Consider the following 17,084-nt stretch of genomic DNA (forward strand, 5'->3'; position numbering starts at 1 on the left):
GAGTAATCTCAAACGGCCCTTTCAAATCCGTGGCTTGACGTCTGCAGTCTTCCAGCTCGCAGTTTCACCACCATATTGTCCCAAAAAGGCAGGTAAAACCAAAGAACAAAAAAAAAAAAAACGTCAGCAGAAAAGTCTAGCCTACTTGATGGCCGCCAAGGAGGGACGACAGATCCAGTGGAGCTGCCAACTTGCCAAGAGCCCATCAGCCGATACGGATCCGCACATAGGGCCGCGAGATGCTCGAGGAAATCCACGATTGGTCGGAAACATCACGACCTTCCCCACTTGAAGCTGGTCCAATCGTTGCCAAGGTATGGCTCTTACCGTGTTGGGGATAGCTCTGCGAATCCCATCCTCAGCCCTGGGAACCTTGTAAACTTTAAAGGAACCCTCGAGAAGATACAGAGGCCGGCAGTTGCTTCACACTCAATACATCGAGACGGTATTGGGGAATATTGGACATATCGTTTGATTGTCTATGTGTATCGCATTGTACATGCCACGGATACCCGAAGCCGGCTGATGTTGGACTGGGTGCGGTTGACCATCATGTCATCCTGCGGTGAATATCATCGCCTAACCGAACTGTTGGTCCTGCCTGTGGCTTGTGCCCGTAGGAATTGCCCTTCCTGCGCCGTCAGATAGGATGGTTCATCGATTTCGCTTGTGCTTCGAACAAGGAGATTGCGCCAAATTAATGCCCAATCTCAGCATGATAGCTAACCACAATATTGTTGGAGTATGGATATTTTGCTCTCATTGTCCCATCCCGTCCACCAACCATCTCATGACCAAAGTAGCAACAGCCGTCGGGAGCAGCGCTGGCAAGGACTTTTGGCTAGCGTCGTGGTGAAATCCGCCAGTCTGGATCCCTTGCGCCATCCCCGCCTTTGGATACTGTTCCCCCAACGCCAAGGTCCGAGCCTCCACATGTCGAAGAGGGATCCGGAGACAAAGTGCGACATGCCAATTGAGTCGCTGTCGTGGCATATTCCATGCTCCGGGTTGCTGAAGCCTCAACCCTGCCACGGTGAATGGCCGAAGAGCGATGGGGATCCTTCCGCTGACAGCTGGTGAACAACGCGTCCCGATTGGTTGTGAGGGATGTTTGTTTCCCGAGCTTTCCGACATCGAAATATGTATATCAAACCATCGGTGACGGCCGTCCACATATTCAAGAAATCGTCGACACTTCACTAGTGCTGATCTAGTTTGTTTTGGCCTTGCTCCTCTTGCCCGCCAAGGCCTGGGGCAAAATGTCACTCTGCAACACCAGTCTGCTAAAGCACCATAGATAGCACAGGGCGAAGCCAGCAGCTCCTACACCTACGTTAGCCACAACCCACAAGTCTGGCTTGTCCGAAGGCGGCTGTAAGTTAAGTTCGAGCACATGCCACATTGCCATGGCCAGGTAGAAGGCTCCATGAATCAAAGCGGTGACGATCTTCTTGAAAGATGCTTGACCGTCCAGAGTGTAGACGCTGAGCGAAGTTGGCGGTAATCCAAGAAGGTAGGCCCAGAGCAGCGTCAGTACAGCGTATGGCACGCGCAAGTCGACCCTCTGCAAAAGAGGGAACATGGTCCAGCAGCCCAGAATGTTGGCGAAACCAACCCAGGCCCTGATTTCCTTGCTCAGTCCCTGGCTTCCCGCCAGCAATAGTGTCATTGGTGCCAACGGAAGCAAGACGCTCTTTTCGTGAACCTGATAGCTGAACAGGAAAAAACCCCAAGCGGTTGTTGCGAAGGCCAGAGGGAGGAGATCCTTTCTCGGCCGGACCAGAAGGATCAGGTTGGGTGGAATGATGGAAGCGAGGGTCGCAATCAACGACATGCGCTGAAGCAACTCGGCCGGAAGGTGCTTGATCTTGACTACCACGTTCAAAGCACACCAAAAGTTGGCAACCTTGTCCTCAAACAAACCGCGGGCAAAGGGAAAGACCCGGTGGACCATCTGAACGAGCTGCTCCACGATGGGGTAGTAAAACGCCTTGGGGTCAAGATAAGCTGCCAATCCCTGGAACAATGGTAGTGGTGCTGGCTTTGACCGAATGCCCTGCTTCCACTCCTTGTAGGCACCGAGGACGAAAGGCAAAAGCAGAATAGCGAAAGCAATAACCGTAACCAGCGCAATCCTGATGAACCGTAACACGTTGATCTTGGGAGAGAAGCAGCTCCCAAGAAGGAATGCAAACACCGGGAAAGCGTAGTAGAGCGCCATCTGCTTGAACCCAAGAGCAGCAACGAAGAAAACCGCAGACCACAAGTATCGACCAGCAAGCATGCTCGACATGCTCGCCACCACAAATCCAAGCATAACGGTATTGTACTGAAAGTGGATATGATCGATCAGGATGTTCCCCGGTTGCATGAGGATGGCGGTGAGAGAAATCGAAGCCGACCAGCTCGTAACGCCGCTTAGCCTGCTGAAACGACGGACGAAGATGACGACGGCGGGGATGTAGATCAGGTATTCAGACACTATCACAGTCCCCCTCATGAATATCTTCAGGTTTGGATCATGTACACCGCGGGACTTGTAGAGGGCGAACCACGAAGGATCAATGAGCGAACCGATCTTGCCGCAGAGCCAGCTGTGATAGGCCGTCAATGGTGGGTAATCGAGACCCCACCATTGCAAATCGTGAAAGTACCATTGCGTGATGGGTAGGTGTGTTGTAATTTCCATCCAGTGCCTCTGTGCCTCGTAGTCGCCGAACATGGGTGGTTTCTGGAAGCCTATGTAAACGTCAGTCTTCGGACAACATTTCAGAAATTGAACAGCGACCTATACCAGAATACCCCCAAAGACTAGCCGCCCACCTAAAAAGACCAACGACCATCAAGATTATGGGGAGTATCTCCCATTGCGACGCAGAGCCCCTGGCGGGCCAGAAGAAAGCTGCGAGGGGGAACGATGGGGCGCGTCCTGAGGATTCGACAGAGATCGAGTGGCCGAGGTTGCTGGGCCCGCCAGCTCCTTTGGCCTTTCGCCTTGGCTTGTGAGGTGATGGCGTGTGTCCTGCCATGATCGCCGAGTCTGTGGTGATTTCAACAAGAAAAGAAGTCCAAGTGCGCGTCTCTGGAACTTTTTGGTGCCGCTGACAGCAATCTGTCATGTGCTGTGGGGCTCCAATTCGTGCCAGGTGCTCCACTTGACAGGGGAGCTGCCCGTGGGGTTTCTTGGGGAAAGCTCCAATTTCCGGTCGACAGGGGTCCGTTTGCGCCCAGCGACACGGTCCGCCAGCAGCTGCCCGTGACCTGTGATGTCACCCCTGAAAAGAGCTGCCCCTCCCCCGATGAACCCCTCGTCGCGCCTGTCGTGAAGCTTCACAACCGAGTTGGTGATGTTCTATTCTCTATATATGCAACGTCTCTAACCAAAATGCCTTACCCCTTCACCCTCCCCACCACCTCCTCCTTCTCCTTCTCCTCCTCCTTCACCTGCGAATCCCACCCCTCCCTCCCCCTCAACGCCAGCACCCACCGCGGTGTGGTCCGCGACACCCTCAAAAAGTTCAAACGCTTGCCCCCCATTCCCAATCCCCGCCCTCTCCTCCCTCATCTCCTCCCTCCACTCCTACCTCCCCTACCTCTTCGCCCTCGACGCTGGCCTCACCCCCCACCCCTCCCACCACCACCCCGAAGAAATAACCGTAACGCTCCTCACCGCCCCCAAATCCAATGGCGACCAACCCTCTCCTCCCTCCCCCCATCCCCGGCCGTGAGCCCCCCGCCTGAAAATCACCTCCCTCGAATACGACCTCTTCTTTACCCTCACCACCCTCGCCGCAGCCCTCACCCTCCAATCCCGCCTCCACCTCCACCCCCTCTACCTAACCACCACCGCCCCCGTCGGAACCACCCAGCGCCAAACCGCCATCTCCTCCGCTACCAAATCCCTCCTCGACGCAGCCTCCATATACGACTACCTATCCACCCGCTCCGAATCTCTTTCCTCGCCTCCCCGTCGAACGACATATCCCCCCCCACCATCCGCGCGCTTCGATCCCTAGCCCTAGCTGAAGCAACACTGCTAGCCGTCCTAAAAGACGACCCTTACCCTGCCATCGTCCTCCAGCAGCGCAACGAGAATGACACGGAGTGGATGTACAAATCCCCCGACATTCCCAAAGTCCGCGCCCACCTCTTTGCTCGGCTCTGTCTTGCTGCTGCGGAGCACGCCAGCCAGGCTTATGCGCTGGTGAACAGCCACAAGATCAATGCTGATTTTATCAAATACCTTGATGACCTGAGGCGGACGGCCAGGGCGAAAGCCTGTCGGTTTTTCGGGATTGATGCTGAGCTGGGAGGGGAGCAGGGGAAAGGGATAGGGTGGCTGTGGGCTGGGTTGAAGGAGTTGGGTGTGGAGCGGGAAGGGAAACATGGCTCCTCTAGTATTGGGGAGAAGGCAAAGTCGTCGTTGATGAAGGGGCTCAAAAAGGAGTGGACTGAAAGGAGGGAGGATAAAAAGATTGAAAAGGGGCTGGATTGGGGCGCGGATGCGGGGAGGTTAGAGGAAAGAAGGGTGATTGAGATGTTGGAGGGGAAGTGGGTGAGGCAGAATGATACGGTACGTTGTTTGCTGGGCGAAGGGATCATTGCAAATACACATATGGCTAACAACTTTCAAAAAAGATCATGACACAACCCATCCCACCCATCGGCCCACTGTTGGCGCAAATGCCTACTGGTCGAGAAATCCATACTGTCAAGCCCTTCCAGCCACCACTGCTTGAACCAAACGTTTTGGAGGCGATGAGAGCGCCCCCAGACAGGTCAGATGAATATGGGAACTACCCCAGTTCAGACGAGGAAACAGCTGTAGATTCCTCCATGGCGGGCGCCTTCCCCGGCACACCAGGGGAATACAGGACAGGAACACCAAATTATTACTAGCAGCTGACTGATATAATGACATTTGGGGACATGATCACGAAAAACTACATATATTACAGAGCCGGGGAAAAGCAAGCGACCGTTCTATACCCTTTTTTTTGTAACAAGAAAACATGATATCATTTTGGTTTTCGCCATAAAGCGAAACCTCAAGACACACCTACCCCAAAACATATACCTATGAACCAGTGCTCCCGTCTCTGAAAAAGTCCTAGTGATTCCTCTGTCCCGGTTCCCAAGGAGCCCTGACAGCCGGAATCTTGACTCCTCCTATCACTGTGCTGCCATATTTTTGTTTTATTTTTCGCTCGACGCCGCCCTTATCAACAAAGGCGGGGCCCCTCAAGCTCTTGATCATCCTCCTCCTCTGATTCCTCCTCTCACTTCTGTTTTGGCCTCCTTCTCCTGCTGCTTCTTTCTGATTTTGTCAAAAGCCCCCTTTTTCGTGTCAGCAGGCTTTTTGGGCCTCTTGGGCCTTTCGGGCTTCTAGTCCTCTGGTAAATCTTCCGGCTCCTCCTCTGATTCTTCCTCTCGCTTCTGTTTAGCCTCCTTCTCCTGCTGCTTCTTTCTGATTTTGTCAAAGGCCCCCTTTTTCGTGTCAGCAGGCTTTTTGGACCTCTTGGGCCTTTCGGGCTTCTAGTCCTCTGGTAGGTCTTCCTCCTCGGGGGTGTCACGGCGCTCCTTCTTCTCCTCGACGGGCCTCTCAGACTGCTGCTCCTATTCGTCATCATCATCATTAACAACCCGCCTCCTGCGGCGATGAGAAGCAGCCGGGGCGTCGTCATCATCATCCCCATCAGCATCCTCCTCCGGATCAGCCGTCCTCTGCCTCTTCGCCCTCGGCCTCTCATCCTCATCCTCATCATCCAGAATATCCTCCTCCTCGTCATCCTCGACGACATCATCATCTTCGTCACTACCGACCAAAAACCCGTCGTCCATGTCGTAGTTGTCCGTGCGGCGCGCCCCGCTGGGAAGATCATCGTCAGAATCATATTCAGGACGGCGATGCTTCTTCTTGGCTCCGCCCGGCGCACCACGTTTCCTGGATCCTCCCGCTCCACGCCTACCCTCCAAGTCGCCAATGGAAAGAGCCCCGCCCTTGTACCGACTCCCTGCTCCCTCAGAGCGCGCAGCCGCTGTCTCCCGACGGCGCTGGTTCTTTGCCCGTTCCTTCTCGGCGAGCTCGGCCTCTCTCTTCTTGCGCTCGGGATCCTCGTTGGTGGCGATGAGCCTGCTGGTGGTGCTCTCCTTCTTGTTCATATTAAGACCTGCCACCAGGCGGTCGAAGGCGGCATCCTGGAGTTCCTCGGGAGGCTTGATGGAGTATTGCTCGGTGTAGTGACCGACGATTAACAAGGAATTGGTCGTTAGATGGGCAGCTGCCGCGTATTCATGTGCATCCTTAACGTCTTGATACGGCTCATTAGGCGGTCCGACGAGTGAGTTGGATGTGATCTCGTAGTGATCGTCTCCGATCTGGAGGGTCGTGGAACCATCGCTCCATCTGTGAATGTTGGCATTGCTCTTAAGCTTCCCGGTCTTGGGATCGCGGCGCCACATGATTGATGGGATGGGGTTTTCGGAATTGGCATTGTTGAGCTCCCACTTGGAGGGCTGCCACTCGTCGGGTTTGTATTCCACTGGGTTGAACTTGAGGAAGTTTGGTACTTTGAGGTTGTGAAGCTGTTGGGGGGAACTATTAGTGATGCATTGGAGCCATTGATACAGAGACCCATTCTTACCGTGTTGTCTTTTGATTTTGGGATTCGATGCCGGTAGAGAGGGATCGATTCGGCCAGGTGGTGAGAGTCTCTATCCTCACGCGGGTAATCGTCCTCATCTTCGATGCGGTCGCGGTCATCCTCTCTGTCCGATTCCAGGTCGCGATCGCTAAGCACATTGCCCTGATCCGACATCACCTCGTCCCCCTCGTCTCCAAAGAGGTCGTCACCACCCTCCTCGGGGAGGTCGATAATATCATCCGAGTCGGACATGATGGAGGAATTGCCTGTTGTTAATCGGGTTTCTTTGGTAGAATCGGATGGAAAACGCTGTCGCGATCGAATCTGATGACAGGTAAGGCGATCGTGATTTTCCTAACAATAAAGGAAAAGGAAGAGTGTGAAGGACTGTGGAGTGCGCTTGGAAGGTTTGCGGTTGCTCTCGAAGCTCGACACCACCGGCGGCGCGTTGCCGATTGGAAGTGTGGCTCAAGAACGCGCTAAGAAAATATCCGATAACGATAAGAATTGGCTTGGTTGGGTACATGTGGCAGTGCATATGGCGGGGATCCCCTCCAAGGTGGTGAGGTGCTGGCACTGTCAGGGGTCCAGGCGCTCCAGCAGCAGACCGATTCGATACAAGAAACAATTTCGTGACGGGGTTTAGTCAACGCTACATCGTACGAAAACACCTTGTTTCAACCTGTTTCCCGGACGGCTGCTCTCCAGACATACTCACACCGACAATGTCCAACCTCTTTTCTGGAATGTGAGTCGCCTCCATCCACTCCGTCTCCTGTTCCCCGCAAACCTCCATCTCTCGCCAAAGCCCTCCCCCCCCCCCGTCTCCGTCCAGCGAGCCCAATCTCCCAATCCGCACCCAAGAGCGAGGCAAGAGCTTCTCAAACTCAACTCTTTTGTGTTTTTGCCCCTGTTTTTGGTTGATTTATACATCTGCCGCTCTACCAAGTGGTTGTCAGCGCTTGCTGCTTGCTGCTTGCTGCTTGCTGTATGCAAGGGTTAGGTAGCTGGGAATGGGTTGGGCCCTGCAGTTACCATGCCGCCTCCCAAAACGTTCAGACCCGAGAACCTGGGTTTGATACAAACAACCCAGTCACATTCTCAACTGTCCATCAAGACCACGCTGCTCAGATCTCCCTCTTCATGTTTTAGATCGGGGAAGAGATGGATATAGGGGCTCTGGCTCTCAGACCAGGCAGTAATAAAAGATCCACAAGTGTGGTTTGTTGCCCAACCGGGCACCCTTGGCTTGTTTCAAGTACAAGGCTGTCTGTTTCCTTCTTCTGGTCATCCAAAATAGTTGACACAAGGAGAAGGGGGGCGGACTTTGCTGAAACTATTTCGATCTTCTGGGCCTCTTGCATATATATTCTCCGCTCTACAACACACTAGCTCGGGTTTTAGCCGCGCTGACACATATATGTTATCTAGAAACGCCCGCTTCAGAGGCCAAAGAAGCCCAAACTCACCCGGTCCTGAACAGCAGCAGCACGCTCAGTCTCCTGTTCCTCCTCCGGAAATCCAAACACCCACTTCCACCACCTCAGTCAAGCTCCCACCACTTCCTACTTCGCCATCTCTGGCCGAGACCATCGGCATGGACCAATCAAGTGGCATGATCCCCACCGCAGAGGAGGTTTTGACCTCATATCACCTCCCCCCAACCAAGCCGCTCTGGCTAAATTGCAACTATGCAAAGCACATTGTCAAGGGTAACTTCTTGACCCTCAGCGCGAAGCCCAAGACTGTGGAGATGGGAGAGTGGGTTGCTCATCAAGGTAAGCTAGCAACATGCCATGGCGGTCAAGACAGGGGCCGTACATTGACCAGTGTTCATAGTTGTTGACCACTGGCGAATGCTCGTAACATTCATCCGCCTGGTGCACGACAAGGAAGAGGATGGAACATCTATCTGCAACTCCAGAAGGTGTCCCAAGATGTCAGCCGGAGCGTAGGTGGCACCCAGCAAGACCGTATCATCATCACCCACTAACAATCACCAGCAACCACTCCTTCACCTGGTTAAACTCCCGGCTCCAACCCGTCGAGATCCCAGCATACGAGTACCTCACCCTCGTACAACGATACATCTCTGGCAAAATCGACGACAACAACATTTTCCCCTGCGACCCATCCGGCGTTTCCTACGCCGACAACCCGGCCTTTTGCACCCCCGTCCCAGAATCCGGCCAGGAGTGGATCGGAAAGAGAAGCGGCTTCCCCCAGAACTTCATGGAGACATGCCAGACCATCTTTCGGCAAATGTTTCGGGTTTATGCCCATCTGTACTGGTCCCACTTTGACGACCTGTTTGCCCTGAACCTGGAGAAGTCGATGAACAGCTGCTTTAGCCACTTCATCCTGACGGCCACGACGCTCAACCTCCTTAAGAAGGCGGATCTGGAGCCGATGCAGCCGTTGATTGATTTGTGGGCTGCGCTGGGGACTTTTCCTCAGGGGAGCAAGGCTTTTGAGGTGGCGAACTTGGCTGTGGGACAGCTGTTGGTGCAGAAGGCGGGTGGACCCCCGCAGAACTAGGTATGGGGCGGTTGTTGGTGGCTAGCGGGCTAGTAGTAGAAGAAGGTGAAGGAGAGGGATGAATATTTTGGAAGGGATTTTTTTGGAAGCATGGCATTTTTGGTGCGCGGGATTTCGCAGATACACACACACAGAGACACACACACATATATCTGGGCTTGAAAGACATGGCGAAACTAAAAAGGACAAGACTGGACACAGGGTGGAAGTTGTCGTGTCGAAGAGCATCAAAGTTACGTTGCATTATATACAAAGGGGGAAAACTGGTAGTCCTGCTGAGTTGCATGAGCTAGAACATGAAGGCAATACAATCCAGATTTTATAACCATCTCAAGTGACCACTAGTTTATGTGTCATCGTTGTTTGTTTATTATTCATATCATCTACTAGGATATACCTCATGAATGATTATACAGCTTGTACCTCTCTCTCTCTCGTCCCAATAGACATCTAGTCTCCGCTGTACACATAGTTGCTCTTCCCTTTCAACCACCTAATGTCACAACAGCAAAAAGCTGTTCCTAACAAGAGCAAGCGGTCAAAAAAAAAAAAAAAAAAAAAAAAAAAAGAAAAAGAAAAGAAAAAAAAAAGAAAAACCTATACCCTGTCCCGGCCCCTAGGTACTCCAAGTGTGTGTATGCAAAACGATTCAACCGTGCCCAACCCCTCCCACCCACCCTCTCAAACCCAGTGGTATCCAAACCCCCAACCACTCTCCCCCCTCCCCATCCCCCCTCGTCTTTTCAAACAATATTATAAACCCTCTTCGCAATCAAATAACACGCCAGCCCAAAAACCAACAATCCCCCGGTGATACACCAAAACCAAACCAACCCCGCCTCCGACTCCTGCCCCGGCACCAACACATTCATCCCCCACAGCCCAGTAATGATGTTCATAGGCAGTACAATCGTCCCCAGAACCGTCAACTTCCCCAGCACATCCGCCGTCTGCTCCTGCCTCTCATTCATCCTAATGTTGATCTGCGCCAAATAATTCCCATGAGACCTCGCCAAGATCCTGTATCCCTTGTCAGCACTCACCACCAGCCTTGATACCTGACAACAGGAAGACTTACTTCTCATAATGACTCAAATTCGACGTCATCGTCACAATATGATCCTGAATATCCCCCAAATACAACCCAATCTCACTCCTCGGCGCAACCTCCCAATGCTCATTACACCTTTTAGCAAACCCCTTGATCACATCCGCCTTGTTCCCCAGCAACCGATACAAACTCATCACCTTCTTCCTGCAATCCCCCACCCGCCTCAGCATGTCCCTCCCCGCCTCGGCATCGTCCCCCAACTCTCTCTTCTCATTACTACTCCCGTCCTGCTTGTTATTCCTACTGCCATACGGATCCGTCGTCGCCGCGGCAGTAGTCGAGTGCAGCTGCAAAATCTCATCATCAATATCGTCCACCTCGTCCTCAATGCTCTGAATTAACGGCCCAAACACGTCCGTGATGTCGTCGATGATGGCGTAGCTGATCCAGTCCGACGACAGGATCAGATAGTCCCTCAGCTGTCGGATGCGCCGGCGGACGTTGGCAGGGTGGGGCGTCACGCTAAAGTGGAAGCTCAGCACACACTCCCTAAACACCACCACGTACATGTTCACCGGCTCCATGAAATTCTCGCTTGACTGGTCTTGGTCAAAAGACCGGTAGTTGACAAAGTAGTAATGCCGAAACAGTTCCACCTTCTCCCGCTGCTCCTGCATCATGATGTCTTCTGCTGTCAACGGGTGGATTCCAAACGCCTTGGAGATGATCTTCATCTCTTGCTCTGTTGGACTCAGAATGTCAAGCCACCAGACTGGGCGCTCGCCATACCGGATGGGTTTGGGTTCCTTTTGGGGGGTGGGGTGGAAGTTGTTATTGTTGTTGTTGTTGCTGCTGTTGTTGTCTGGTTGGGGGGATTTGACATGGTCAGGTATGGGGGATCGCATGCGGGAGGGGGTGTGCTCCCCAGAGTAGGCTTTTTGCTCACTGTGGTGGGATTTGGGCTCCGTCGACATCGGCCGGCCGTTGTTAGCGGATCCAGTCCGTTCTCTTCGAAGCTCGGCGAAATCCTGGTGTTGAACGTTTGCCGTTGTGCTAGTTGCGAGGGACGGTTGACGGACGGGGATTCGAGGGTCGCCGTTTTGACCAGCCAACACCTGTGATAGGCTGACTGTTGGGTCCTCGTCTTCGTCCTCGCTCTCGGAAGAATCTGACAGGATTGGGGGGTCTGGGATGAACAGCTCCTTGAAACTGCCTCCGGGCTGGACCAGTTCTCCAATAGTCTGGCTGTGAATGGTGCTTTGGAACTCTTCGTTGAAGTAGGTGAACCGGTAGGGTGCTTCCTCCTCGGCCTGAAACCAACCGCGGTGGACAGGCCGCAGTCTGCCGTTGATGAGCTGGGGTTCTACCATCCTTTTCACCCGGCGCTCCTCGCTACGTCCCTCCTTCTCGACTCTACTCCATTCATTCAACAGAGCAATATCTGGCCACTTGCGGCGACGTCTCCGCGCCCGCCCACGGTAACCATGAGCATCGCGAATCCCAAGCTCGTCGTCGGCGATATCAGAAAGGCCCTCTTGGGGAAAGCACACATCCTCCTCAGCCTGCAAAGCAGCAATTGTCTTCCTCCTCTCCAATGGTGAATTGTGGAACGATTCATGGTCGTCTTCGTCATAATCCCTGCTCTGCGAATCACCGTTTTCAAGCTCGTCGCGCAGCAAAGCATCGCCGAAGCTCATATCCATGCGGTCCAGTGGGCGCATCGGAGGCGTTCCCGGCACCGATGGCGGATAGTTGACATTATAAGTATCGTTCCCGGATCCGAGGAAGCGTCTCTTGGAACTGCTCCTGCTCGATTCGTGACGACTGCCGGGACCGCTTCTTCGAAGAGTAGCTTCTCCGGACCCATAACTCGGGAATGTTTCGCCTCGTTGGAAGACAGAGCTAGATAGGAGCGGTGCTCCTTCTCCGTCTTCCTCGCTGGTGTCTCCTCTGCTCATATGCTTCAGTCTGCTACCGCCGGGCGTGGCAAGAAGGGAGCCGCTCGCTGTCATCATAGACGGACGTCGGGGTCGGATGAAGGATTTATGTTCTCTATATTTGTGCAATGTTAGTGATGTCCACTGCGCAATGAGTAGTGCAAGAAAAGGGATCGGCGCACCTGTGATCTAACAAAGCATCGCTGTCGAGGCTTGTGTTGCTCGCATTACGACCAGGCCTGGAGTAGAATCCTTCACGGCCAGTGCCCATATCCTCAGGCCTATCGAGTCCGGACTCGACGTCATCGGGAGCAAGGCCGGCGAATGACTTTCTTCTAGTCTGCTTCTTCTTCTTGCCGCCCCTGTGATTCTTTCTCTTGCGTGGCGCATGTGCCGAAGTTGAAGGCGCATTTGGTTCCATTGTGGAGGCTTCGTCGACGATGTTTCTTGTCCTTGGGGACTGGGACATGCGCTGAGGGCTGATGGATGCTTTGGAGGCGGCGTGCGGCGGCAGCCTATAGCGGTGGATTCAATTGAGCTTAGAACATGAGAGGGCTGTGCCAATCGCGAGCGCCTCGTGGAGCGATAACGGGGTCAATCGGGATGGCGTTGTTAGAGGGTAGGTGTGTGAATAAGGATAAGTATCACACGACCGGTGGATGATAACTGTGATTTGCTGTTCTTGTTCTCCCGGCGTGGGAAAGAGGATGACGTGAATGTCACCGGAGGCGCAGGGAGAAGATGCGAAAGCAGGGGTCTGTCTCGGCAAGCCCTGGAGCTTCGTCTTGAAGATGATTGGCGCCACGTGCAGCCAGTCGAGAGAGACTTAGGTTTTCAAAGCGCAGACAATGGTTCGAGTATTTGTGTTCACTCTCTCTCTCTCCGACACAATGGTTCAACAAATAAAATCTAGGAATAGTGTAGCTTCAAATCAGAATGAGAAAAAAATAATTTCGCCGGCCGTTGGGTAACGCTTGTCCCAGGTCCCTGGTGATGTCAACGGGAGAGGGGGGAGCCGTCTGGTGGAACCCTACTTACTAAAAGCGGGCTGAGGATCATGGCTCCAGCATCTGCTTTTGGGTTGAGCTTCACTCCATGCATACTATGTGTCAAGCTGGAAGCTTGAATTGATTCAGATGCTTGGCTCACTCGATGGTGACCACTTTTTATTTCTCTCGTGTCGGTGCATTCCAGGTAGGTAGGTGGGCATCACCATAGCTGCGAGGACTTTGATCCAGCGAAACTAGACCCGGGCAACCTACCATCTACAATCACTTATACTAGTTAAATAGATATATACGTGCAGAAACAACTATCAGCGCCCCGGCTCCACTATTTCAATATCTGGCCTCACCACATATCACTGCGATACCTGAAAACTCAAATCACTTTCTCAAGATCATGGCCTCTGCCCAGACGGGTGGCTAAGATAAAGGTCCAGTGGCTAGGTTTTGGCAAGTGGCTTGTGTTGAAAATGGCCTGTGCATCCTGAACTTCCGGGTTACCCATGCCAAGCCCATCCTAACCGCAAACAACATCTGAAGATGGGGTCGCCCCAGTGTTCACCATGACAACGTCAGATCGGCTCCGGGGAAGGGAGACTCTGGGATGAAAGAATATGAAGGATTTTCCAGAGTGACCTTCATGGCGGACGCAGGAACGGAGATCTCCTGGCCTCAGACAGCAATTGCAGCGTTGAACCCGGTATATCTGAACCCTGATCAACAGATGAAGAGAAAAGCTCGCACGGCCCTTTCCTAACCCCGGCAAACCCGCTGGCCCCCAAACTGACAAGTGCTTGCGTTGCTCACCGACGTCATTATCGCTGGCTCTCCCACCAAAGACACCGTCGCATACCTTATAAACGCAAGCTTGTTCCGGCTCGGCCTACACGCACCTTTGTTTCGTGAAACTGAACACCTACCTCCACTTCTCACTTTCAGTATCGATTACCTGAACCCGAACAATCAAACCGGCCCGTCATCCACCCGCTGTTGGGTGCTACACTCTCACACCACCACAACACACCAACACCGCACCTCGATTCACCATGCATCGAACGTACTCCATGCGCGCCACGAGGGCGCCCACCGCCTCGCAAATCCAGGTACCACCCGCCCAGCACACCACACCTCTCGTGACACTGAATCCCTCGCTGACATGACCTCTCGCAACCAGAACCCACCCCCGCCGCCGTCGACGACCAAGTCTGGTCGTTTCTTCAAAGGAGGACTCGGTGAGCATTGCGCCCTTTCTTTTCTCTTCTCGGGACCATTTTTCCTTTGTAAATCCGTCTGGGAACTCACAAGTTTTTTTTTTTTGGGTGTTAACAGGAGCACTAGGGCATGCTCTCAGGGGCAAGACGGCCGGCGCCTTCGGGCCCGACCTCGCCAAGAAGCTGGCACAGCTGGTCAAGATGGAGAAGAATGTCATGAGAAGTTTGGAGTTGGTCGCAAAGGAGCGCATGGAAGTAGCTGTAAGTTTTGCTCTTGAGACTCCAGCGCGAGACTCTGGCTGACGAGGTGTCACACAGCAACAACTCTCCATTTGGGGCGAGGCCTGCGACGAAGACGTTTCGGATGTCACGGACAAGCTGGGAGTGCTGCTCTACGAAATCGGCGAGCTCGAGGATCAATATGTCGACCGATACGACCAGTACCGCGTCACGATGAAGAGTATTAGGAATATTGAGGCTTCGGTGCAGCCCAGCAGAGACAGTCAGCCTTTTCGTTCTCTTTCCGAAGCACGGCATGTGTTAACACCAGACAGGAAAGCAAAAAATCACCGATCAAATCGCCCAGCTCAAGTACAAAGAACCCAACTCCCCGAGAATAGTCGTCCTCGAGCAGGAACTCGTCCGTGCCGAGGCAGAGTCCCTCGTTGCCGAAGCCCAGCTCTCCAACATCACCCGCGAGAAGATCAAGGCCGCCTACACCTACCAATTCGACGCCCTGCGCGAACACTGCGAAAAGGTGGCCATCATCGCCGGCTACGGAAAGCATCTGCTCGAACTCATCGACGACACCCCCGTCACACCAGGTGAAACCCGCGCTGCGTACGACGGCTACGAGGCTAGCAAGGCCATTATCCAAGACTGCGAGGACGCGCTCACCAACTGGGTCACGCAAAAGGCGGCCGTGTCTGCTAAGCTCTCCACTCGCGCCCGGACTCTCTCGACCAGACGCAGGAACAACATCAAGGCACGCAGTGAGGGCTTGGACCTGTCGGGTCAGGATGCGCCGCTTAATGATCAGGATGGATGGGCTTCTGCGGGACATCACCAACATCATAAAGATGAGTATAGTGAGGACGAGGACGAGGACGAGGATGAGTTGGAGGGGAGGACGAGTCATTCGGTGCTGGGTAGTGAGGCGGGGTTGAACGGAGGGGAGACAAGGGGACGACGCCAAGAGGCGGTTGTTGCTTAGGAGAAGGACCACAACTAGCGTTGGGGGAGGAGAGAAGTACGGGATGGGTGAGAAGCTTGGGGTTGAGCGGTGGCTGTGGTGGTGGCGGGTTTAGCCGAAGTATGAAAGGGAAATCGACCGTAATTGGTAATGATTTGAGTGAGATGGAGGACAAACAATGATGGGGTTTCCTAAGGATTTGGTGTGAGAGCAAGTTGTTGTTTCTCTTTTTCTTCTCAGGGGGGTGTGTGTGTGTATAGTTTTAGCGTCGATTCCCTTTGCGGTACGAATTCTTGTTTTGAATGACTGATGGGTAGTTGGTTAATATGAACATTTTTTTTTCATTTTTTTTTTCATCGTTATTATGAATCATGTGATTTCGGCAGGTACGCTAAGTAAGGTAAGGTAAAGTAGCTAACTAATTTCTACCTTGCGTGTTGTTTGTTGTTGTTGCTGTTGTTGTTGTTGTTGTGACTGTTGCTGCTGTTTGCGCTCTGTGGCCTTGAGTTGACTGGCGAACTCTTCGACTTCGATCTTTGTGATGTATTGGCCTGGTACGACGACTAGACCTAGGTAGCGGGATGTCATGTCCATGACCACTTTTTTGGACTGGGGGTCTGAGCTTGCGGCCGCGGCGGCGGCTGATTGGAGTTGGGCGAGGGGGGGCGGTATTCGTAGGTGTGTTGGAGGACGAGGTTGCAGTCCTGTTGAGGGGGGGGCGGAGGAGGGAAGGTTAGATTCTTAGGGAAGATACAGATTCATGGTTGAGATATCATGAATGGGTAGGTAGTGTATGAGATGACGAGGTGTGTGCGGGTGGGGTGTGTATGGAAACTTACAGAATCAGTACACTTGAAGCTCCCCCAAAACATCCTCCCGTCCGTGGTGCCCACCCTGAGGTTCTTGTTTAGGAGCGTCTGCAGGAAGTCGGTGGCTTCGGGCTTGGAGGAGGGGGTGGGGAGGGCGTCGTAGTTCATTATCGCTTTTGAGCGGCCGCGGTGGTTGTTTCGGGAGAGGGGGAAGAGGGGGGGTTGCATAACTTGAATGAGAATGAAGAGAGAGAGAGAGAGGGAGAGAGAGGGAGAGGGGGGGAGAGAGGGTAGGGTGGTGGGTACGGTATGGAGGGGATGTGTAACCGAGCTGCTGGTTGAATTTAATCGCTTGTTCCTGGTGGGAATGGGTGGATTTGATGCGTGAGAGTGGAGGGTGGATGAGACAGGATAGGTAGGTAATTGCTGCGCGAGGTGGAGGGGTGAGCTCGTTGGGTTGGGACGGGATGGAAGTAACCCAAAAGATGGGGGGATCCACTTTTAGGGCAGGAGAATAAAAGTATCAAGTGGGAATCGTAGGAGATGGCGAAGTATGAGGTTTACTGTAGTTCAGCAGGGTAGCTCTCATGAAAAGAGACCCGTACTACCTTGGATATACTAGACAAACCTTTTCACCTAAGCGCAGTGAGGTCAGCACAGGCAGGGAAGTTCACAAAGACCTTGTTCGTCGTTGCTTA

General features: G+C 53.3%; 7 protein-coding genes across 7 annotated transcripts; 3 read left to right on the forward strand and 4 right to left on the reverse strand.

Annotated features, from left to right (window-relative positions):
* Window positions 1-1,210: 1,210 nt before the first annotated feature.
* Window positions 1,211-3,299, reverse strand: ALG6 (Glucosyltransferase-like protein; the record flags this gene model as incomplete). Its single annotated transcript, XM_062942237.1, has 2 exons — window positions 2,795-3,299; window positions 1,211-2,739 (listed from the first exon to the last, which is right to left on the reverse strand). Exons 1-2 carry the CDS (start codon window positions 3,117-3,119, stop codon window positions 1,211-1,213), a joined length of 1,854 nt encoding a protein of 617 aa, XP_062805168.1. The 5' UTR covers window positions 3,120-3,299.
* QC764_109700 (uncharacterized protein) lies at window positions 3,239-5,087 on the forward strand. Its single transcript, XM_062942238.1, has 2 exons — window positions 3,239-4,573; window positions 4,639-5,087. The coding sequence occupies exons 1-2, from the start codon at window positions 3,386-3,388 to the stop codon at window positions 4,897-4,899; spliced, it is 1,449 nt and encodes a 482-aa protein (XP_062805169.1). The 5' UTR covers window positions 3,239-3,385; the 3' UTR covers window positions 4,900-5,087.
* Window positions 5,055-6,986, reverse strand: QC764_109710 (uncharacterized protein). The gene is made up of 2 exons (XM_062942239.1): window positions 6,645-6,986; window positions 5,055-6,585 (listed from the first exon to the last, which is right to left on the reverse strand). The coding sequence occupies exons 1-2, from the start codon at window positions 6,894-6,896 to the stop codon at window positions 5,617-5,619; spliced, it is 1,221 nt and encodes a 406-aa protein (XP_062805170.1). The 5' UTR covers window positions 6,897-6,986; the 3' UTR covers window positions 5,055-5,616.
* Window positions 6,987-7,226: 240 nt separating this feature from the next.
* On the forward strand, window positions 7,227-9,512 carry MOB2 (Maintenance of ploidy protein mob2). Its single transcript, XM_062942240.1, has 4 exons — window positions 7,227-7,392; window positions 8,076-8,422; window positions 8,484-8,595; window positions 8,648-9,512. The coding sequence occupies exons 1-4, from the start codon at window positions 7,370-7,372 to the stop codon at window positions 9,180-9,182; spliced, it is 1,017 nt and encodes a 338-aa protein (XP_062805171.1). The 5' UTR covers window positions 7,227-7,369; the 3' UTR covers window positions 9,183-9,512.
* A 404-nt stretch (window positions 9,513-9,916) lies between these two features.
* On the reverse strand, window positions 9,917-13,151 carry MNR2 (CorA metal ion transporter). Its single transcript, XM_062942241.1, has 3 exons — window positions 12,353-13,151; window positions 10,261-12,285; window positions 9,917-10,202 (listed from the first exon to the last, which is right to left on the reverse strand). The coding sequence occupies exons 1-3, from the start codon at window positions 12,637-12,639 to the stop codon at window positions 9,926-9,928; spliced, it is 2,589 nt and encodes an 862-aa protein (XP_062805172.1). The 5' UTR covers window positions 12,640-13,151; the 3' UTR covers window positions 9,917-9,925.
* Window positions 13,152-13,226: 75 nt separating this feature from the next.
* Window positions 13,227-16,151, forward strand: LSP1 (lipid-binding protein). The gene is made up of 5 exons (XM_062942242.1): window positions 13,227-14,277; window positions 14,349-14,406; window positions 14,513-14,646; window positions 14,704-14,887; window positions 14,940-16,151. Exons 1-5 carry the CDS (start codon window positions 14,221-14,223, stop codon window positions 15,596-15,598), a joined length of 1,092 nt encoding a protein of 363 aa, XP_062805173.1. The 5' UTR covers window positions 13,227-14,220; the 3' UTR covers window positions 15,599-16,151.
* Window positions 15,649-17,021, reverse strand: QC764_109745 (uncharacterized protein). Its single transcript, XM_062942243.1, has 2 exons — window positions 16,417-17,021; window positions 15,649-16,281 (listed from the first exon to the last, which is right to left on the reverse strand). Exons 1-2 carry the CDS (start codon window positions 16,612-16,614, stop codon window positions 16,162-16,164), a joined length of 318 nt encoding a protein of 105 aa, XP_062805174.1. The 5' UTR covers window positions 16,615-17,021; the 3' UTR covers window positions 15,649-16,161.
* Between the last annotated feature and the right edge of the window lie 63 nt (window positions 17,022-17,084).

This window comes from Podospora pseudoanserina, chromosome 1, assembly GCF_035222485.1.
Source record: "Podospora pseudoanserina strain CBS 124.78 chromosome 1, whole genome shotgun sequence".
Taxonomy (NCBI): Eukaryota; Fungi; Ascomycota; class Sordariomycetes; order Sordariales; family Podosporaceae; genus Podospora; species Podospora pseudoanserina.